This window comes from Oncorhynchus clarkii, chromosome 19, assembly GCF_045791955.1.
Source record: "Oncorhynchus clarkii lewisi isolate Uvic-CL-2024 chromosome 19, UVic_Ocla_1.0, whole genome shotgun sequence".
In the NCBI taxonomy this organism is placed as follows: Eukaryota; Metazoa; Chordata; class Actinopteri; order Salmoniformes; family Salmonidae; genus Oncorhynchus; species Oncorhynchus clarkii.
Window position 1 is genome coordinate 3,437,822 of NC_092165.1, and position 7,500 is coordinate 3,445,321.

Genomic DNA, 7,500 nt, shown 5'->3' on the forward strand with positions numbered 1-7,500 from the left:
GGTATCCTCAATGAAATGATCAAATATACAGACAACAAATTCCAATTGGCTATACTAAAACTCTTTAACATCATACTTAGCTCTGGCATCTTCCCCAATATTTGGAACCAAGGACTGATCACCCCAATCCACAAAAGTGGAGACAAATTTGACCCCAATAACTACCGTGGAATATGTGTCAACAGTAACCTTGGGAAAATCCTCTGCATTATTATTAACAGCAGACTCGTACATTTCCTCAATGAAAACAATGTACTGAGCAAATGTCAAATTGGCTTTTTACCAAATTACCGTACAACAGACCATGTATTCACCCTGCACACCCTAATTGACAACCAAACAAACCAAAACAAAGGCAAAGTCTTCTCATGCTTTGTTGATTTAAAAAAAGCCTTCGACTCAATCTGGCATGAGGGTCTGCTATACAAACTGATGGAAAGTGGTGTTGGGGGTAAAACATACGACATTATAAAATCCATGTACACAAACAACAAGTGTGCGGTTAAAATTGGCAAAAAACACACACATTTCTTCACACAGGGTCGTGGGGTTAGACAGGGATGCAGTTTAAGCCCCACCCTCTTCAACATATATATCAACGAATTGGCGCGGGCACTAGAAAAGTCTGCAGCACCCGGCCTCCCCCTGCTAGAATCCGAAGTCAAATGTCTGCTGTTTGCCGATGATCTGGTGCTTCTGTCACCAACCAAGGAGGGCCTACAGCAGCACCTAGATCTTATGCACAGATTCTGTCAGACCTGGGCCCTGACAGTAAATCTCAGTAAGACCAAAATAATGGTGTTCCAAAAAAGGTCCAGTCACCAGGACCACAAATACAAATTCAATCTAGACACTGTTGCCCTAGAGCACACAAAAAACTATACATACCTTGGCCTAAACATCAGCGCCACAGGTAACTTCCACAAAGCTGTGAACGATCTGAGAGACAAGGCAAGAAGGGCATTCTATGCCATCAAAAGAAACATAAATTTCAACATACCAATTAGGATTTGGCTAAAAATACTTGAATCAGTCATAGAGCCCATTGCCCTTTATGGTTGTGAGGTCTGGGGTCCGCTCACCAACCAAGACTTCACAAAATGGGACAAACACCAAATTGAGACTCTGCACGCAGAATTCTGCAAAAATATCCTCCGTGTACAACGTAGAACACCAAATAATGCATGCAGAGCAGAATTAGGCCGATACCCACTAATTATCAAAATCCAGAAAAGAGACGTTAAATTCTACAACCACCTAAAAGGAAGTGATTCACAAACCTTCCATAACAAAGCCATCACCTACAGAGAGATGAACCTGGAGAAGAGTCCCCTAAGCAAGCTGGTCCTGGGGCTCTGTTCACAAACACAAACACACCCTACAGAGCCCCGGGACAACAGCACAATTAGACCCAACCAAATCATGAGAAAACAAAAAGATAATTACTTGACACATTGGAAAGAATTAACAAAAAAACAGAGCAAACTAGAATGCTATTTGGCCCTAAACAGAGAGTACACAGTGGCAGAATACCTGACCACTGTGACTGACCCAAAATTAAGGAAAGCTTTGACTATGTACAGACTCAGTGAGCATAGCCTTGCTATTGAGAAAGGCCGCCGTAGGCAGACATGGCTCTCAAGAGAAGACAGGCTATGTGCTCACTGCCCACAAAATGAGGTGGAAACTGAGCTGCACTTCCTAACCTCCTGCCCAATGTATGACCATATTAGAGAGACATATTTCCCTCAGATTACACAGATCCACAAAGAATTCGAAAACAAATCCAAATTTGAAAAACTCCCATATCTACTGGGTGAAATTCCACAGTGTGCCATCACAGCAGCAAGATTTGTGACCTGTTGCCACGAGAAAAGGGCAACCAGTGAAGAACACACACCATTGTAAATACAACCCATATTTATGCTTATTTATTTTATCTTGTGTCCTTTAACCATTTGTACATTGTTAAAACACTGTATATATATATATATAATATGACATTTGTAATGTCTTTACTGTTTTGAAACCTCTGTATGTGTAATGTTTACTGTTAATTTTTGTTGTTTTTCACTTTATATTTTCACTTTGTATGTTGTCTACCTCACTTGCTTTGGCAATGTTAACACATGTTTCCCATGCCAATAAAGCCCTTGAATTGAATTGAATTGAATTGAGAGAGACAGACAGAGAGAGAGACAGAGAGAGAGAGACAGACAGAGAGAGAGACAGACAGAGAGACAGAGAGAGAGATAGAGAAAGAGAGAGACAGAGACAGAGACAGAGACCGAGAGAGAGACAGAGACCGAGAGAGAGACAGAGACCGAGAGAGACAGAGACAGAGAGAGAGAGAGAGAGAGCGAGAGAGAAACGAATGGAGATATCGTCAGACCGGCTGGAATCCTGTCCCCACCCAGGGAGGGGAGAGACCTTGGGCTGGTAGTAGATCGTTTAACAGGTGGTAGACAGCGTGAGTAGGAGAAGACTTGTGAACTATGTTGCCATTGTATCTGAGAGGAGCAGGGACATTTATGACGAAACGTGAGGTACAGTGCCTTGCGAAAGTATTCGGCCCCCTTGAACTTTGCGACATTTCAGGCTTCAAACATAAAGATATAAAACTGTATTTTTTTGTGAAGAATCAACAACAAGTGGGACACAATTTTTTCCCATTCCTCCTTGCAAAACAGCTCGAGCTCAGTGAGGTTGGATGGAGAGCATTTGTGAACAGCAGTTTTCAGTTCTTTCCACAGATTCTCGATTGGATTCAGGTCTGGACTTTGACTTGGCCATTCTAACACCTGGATATGTTTATTTTTGAACCATTCCATTGTAGATTTTGATTTATGTTTTGGATCAATGTCTTGTTGGAAGACAAATCTCCGTCCCAGTCTCAGGTCTTTTGCAGACTCCATCAGGTTTTCTTCCAGAATGGTCCTGTATTTGGCTCCATCCATCTTCCCATCAAGTTTAACCATCTTCCATGTCCCTGCTGAAGAAAAGCAGGCCCAAACCATGATGCTGCCACCACCATGTTTGACAGTGGGCATGGTGTGTTCAGCTGTGTTGCTTTTACGCCAAACATAACGTTTTGCATTATTGCCAAAAAGTTAAATTTTGGTTTCATCTGACCAGAGCACCTTCTTCCACATGTTTGGTGTGTCTCCCAGGTGGCTTGTGGCAAACTTTAAACAACACTTTTTATGGATATCTTTAAGAAATGGCTTTCTTCTTGCCACTCTTCCATAAAGGCCAGATTTGTGCAATATACGACTGATTGTTGTCCTATGGACAGAGTCTCCCACCTCAGCTGTAGATCTCTGCAGTTCATCCAGAGTGATCATGGGCCTCTTGGCTGCATCTCTGATCAGTCTTCTCCTTGTTTGAGCTGAAAGTTTAGAGGGACGGCCAGGTCTTGGTAGATTTGCAGTGGTCTGATACTCCTTCCATTTCAATATTATCGCTTGCACAGTGCTCCTTGAGATGTTTAAAGCTTGGGAAATCTTTTTGTATCCAAATCTGGCTTTAAACTTCTTCACAACAGTATCTCGGACCTGCCTGGTGTGTTCCTTGTTCTTCATGATGCTCTCTGCGCTTTTAACGGACCTCTGAGACTATCACAGTGCAGGTGCATTTATACGGAGACTTGATTACACACAGGTGGATTGTATTTATCATCATTAGTCATTTAGGTCAACATTGGATCATTCAGAGATCCTCACTGAACTTCTGGAGAGAGTTTGCTGCACTGAAAGTAAAGGGGCTGAATAATTCTGCAAGCCCAATTTTTCAGTTTTTGATTTGTTAAAAAAGTTTGAAATATCCAATAAATGTCGTTCCACTTCATGATTGTGTCCCACTTGTTGTTGATTCTTCACAAAAAAATACAGTTTTATGTCTTTATGTTTGAAGCCTGAAATGTGGCAAAAGGTCGCAAAGTTCAAGGGGGCCGAATACTTTCGCAAGGCACTGTATATAGACCAATGTACCCGGGAAATGATAGGCAGAGCTCTCATAAATTAACATTCCTGACCATTGTAGCTGGGCCTCCGTCTGATTCAGTACAACCAGTTTCCTACACATTCTGGGTATCAGGCTGAGTAAGCAAATCAAATTGCGTTTATGAACACTGGGAACTTAAATTCTGTTAACAGTGTTGTATCTCACCAGACTCTTGGCTGTGTTGACCACGCTGTCATTGAGTGTCCTGGCAGAGATCTTGTTGAGGGGGATGATGGTGTATCTACGCTTCAGCTCTCCTTTCTCCAATAACTTCTTACCTGTCACCTAGAGAGAGAGACAGAGACACACAGAGAGAGACAGAGAGAGAGAGAGAGAGAGACAGAGAGAGACAGAGAGAGACAGAGAGAGACAGAGAGAGACAGAGAGAGACAGAGACAGAGACAGAGAGAGAGAGAGAGAGAGAGAGAGACACACAGAGAGAGACAGAGAGAGACAGAGAGAGACAGAGAGAGAGAGAGAGAGAGAGAGAGAGAGAGAGAGAGAGAGAGAGAGAGAGACACAGAGACAGAGAGAAAGGGAAAGACAGAGACAGACAGACAGCGAGAAACAGAGAGCGAGACAGCGAGAGAGCGAGACAGACAGACAGCGAGAGAGACAGTGTTATGGGAGCTAAGCCCCTCCTTTCACATTCCAGTACAGAACCAGAAACAGCAGCTCCTGGACAGAACTATCGTCATGACGACCGTAGCAAACACACACACACACACTTCTTCTCTACCAGTGAAAGCACGGCACGGTTAGCCTCGATATAAAGTGAACAGTCAGAAAACACTAACCTCAGTGTCCACCACAACATTGTAGAGTTTCCCTCCAGCCACCACCTCCAGTCCAGTAGAGTAGCACACATCACTGACTGTTATCAGGTTAGCTAGGAGCCCCTTAACTCTGCTCCGGTCCCAATCACGTTCTGGGTCACTATGAGGGAGACAGAGACACATCACTGACTGTTATCAGGTTAGCTAGGAGCCCCTTAACTCTGCTCCGGTCCCAATCACGTTCTGGGTCACTATGAGGGAGACAGAGACACGTCACTGTTATCAGGTTAGCTAGGAGCCCCTTAACTCTGCTACGGTCCCAATCACGTTCTGGGTCACTATGAGGGAGACAGAGACACGTCACTGTTATCAGGTTAGCTAGGAGCCCCTTAACTCTGCTACGGTCCCAATCACGTTCTGGGTCACTATGAGGGGGACAGAGACACTGACTGTTATCAGGTTAGCTAGGAGCCCCTTAACTCTGCTACGGTCCCAATCACGTTCTGGGTCACTATGAGGGAGACAGAGACACGTCACTGTTATCAGGTTAGCTAGGAGACACTATTTGAGGGAGACAGAGACACTGACTGTTATCAGGTTAGCTAGGAGACACTATGAGGGAGACAGAGACACTGACTGTTATCAGGTTAGCTAGGAGACCCTTAGCTCTAAATGACTCCCTACTGTCAGTCTCTCTGGATAAGAGTCTGCTAAATGACTCCCTAATGTCAGTCTCTCTGGATAAGAGAGTCTGCTAAATGACTCCCCACTGTCAGTCTCTCTGGATAAGAGAGTCTGCTAAATGACACCCTACTGTAAGTCTCTCTGGATAAGAGTCTGCTAAATGACTCCCTACTGTCAGTCTCTCTGGATAAGAGAGTCTGCTAAATGACTCCCTAATGTCAGTCTCTCTGGATAAGAGAGTCTACTAAATGACTCCCTACTGTCAGTCTCTCTGGATAAGAGAGTCTGCTAAATGACACCCTACTGTAAGTCTCTCTGGATAAGAGTCTGCTAAATGACTCCCTACTGTCAGTCTCTCTGGATAAGAGAGTCTGCTAAATGACTCCCTACTGTAAGTCTCTCTGGATAAGAGAGTCTGCTAAATGACTCCCTAATGTCAGTCTCTCTGGATAAGAGAGTCTGCTAAATGACTCCCTACTGTCAGTCTCTCTGGATAAGAGAGTCTGCTAAATGACTCCCTACTGTCAGTCTCTCTGGATAAGAGTCTGCTAAATGACTCCCTACTGTCAGTCTCTCTGGATAAGAGAGTCTGCTAAATGACTCCCTACTGTAAGTCTCTCTGGATAAGAGTCTGCTAAATGACTCCCTACTGTAAGTCTCTCTGGATAAGAGAGTCTGCTAAATGACTCCCTACTGTCAGTCTCTCTGGATAAGAGTCTGCTAAATGACTCCCTACTGTAAGTCTCTCTGGATAAGAGTCTGCTAAATGACTCCCTACTGTCAGTCTCTCTGGATAAGAGTCTGCTAAATGACTCCCTACTGTCAGTCTCTCTGGATAAGAGTCTGCTAAATGACTCACTACTGTCAGTCTCTCTGGATAAGAGAGTCTGCTAAATGACTCACTACTGTCAGTCTCTCTGGATAAGAGAGTCTGTTAAATGACTCACATGTAAATATGACATCAATAATCAAGTTAGCAAGGGGAAGGTTTTTCTTTGCTGAGGTTGACCAGGAGAGGAGAGGAGCACACGGAGGTTGACCAGGAGAGGAGCACACGGAGGTTGAACAGGAGAGGAGAGGAGCACACGGAGGTTGAACAGGAGAGGAGCACACGGAGGTTGAACAGGAGAGGAGAGGAGCACACGGAGGTGGAACAGGAGAGGAGAGGAGCACACGGAGGTTGAACGCCACAGGAGAGGAGAGGAGCACACGGAGGTTGAACAGGAGAGGAGAGGAGCACACGGAGGTGGCGTCTCTCTGAGCTGGGTGACCCTACACACGGAGGTGGCGTCTCTCTGCGCTGGGTGACCCCACACACGGAGGTTGAACGCCACAGGAGAGGAGAGGAGCACACGGAGGTTGAACAGGAGAGGAGAGGAGCACACGGAGGTGTCGTCTCTCTGAGCTGGGTGACCCCACACACGGCGTACCTGTAGTCGAAGCGAAGGTTCGGGAAGCGGGACATCAGACTCTCGTAGGTATTTCTGAGGGTGGTGACCTCACGGTTCAGCTGTCTCTTCCTGTCCAGAAGACCCTCCTCCTTCCCATCTGTTAAACAACACATCAGACGTCAACACCAGCCTCAACATTGTACCGTCAACACCAGCCTCAACATTGTACCGTCAACATTGTACCGTCAACACCCGGCTCAACATTGTACCGTCAACATTGTACCGTCAACACCCGGCTCAACATTGTACAGTCAACATTGTACCGTCAACACCCGGCTCAACATTGTACCGTCAACATTGTACCGTCAACACCCGGCTCAACATTGTACAGTCAACATTGTACCGTCAACACCCGGCTCAACATTGTACCGTCAACATTGTACCGTCAACACCCGGCTCAACATTGTACCGTCAACATTGTACTGTCAACACCCGGCTCAACATTGTACTGTCAACACCAGCCTCAACATTGTACCGTCAACATTGTACTGTCAACACCAGCCTCAACATTGTACTGTCAACACCAGACTCGACATTGTACCCTCAACATTGTACCGTCAACACCAGCCTCGACATTGTACCGTCAA

General features: G+C 45.3%; 1 protein-coding gene across 1 annotated transcript in view; it reads right to left on the reverse strand.

Annotated features, from left to right (window-relative positions):
* Window positions 1-7,500, reverse strand: part of LOC139374591 (structural maintenance of chromosomes protein 2-like) — a 53,715-nt gene that overhangs the window by 32,549 nt on the left and 13,666 nt on the right. Inside the window, exons 12-14 of the mRNA XM_071115608.1 lie at window positions 6,893-7,010; window positions 4,800-4,938; window positions 4,168-4,287 (exon numbers count right to left, since the gene is read on the reverse strand). Of these exons, the coding sequence (XP_070971709.1) occupies window positions 4,168-4,287; window positions 4,800-4,938; window positions 6,893-7,010 (377 nt within the window). The remainder of the gene's footprint in view (window positions 1-4,167; window positions 4,288-4,799; window positions 4,939-6,892; window positions 7,011-7,500) is intronic.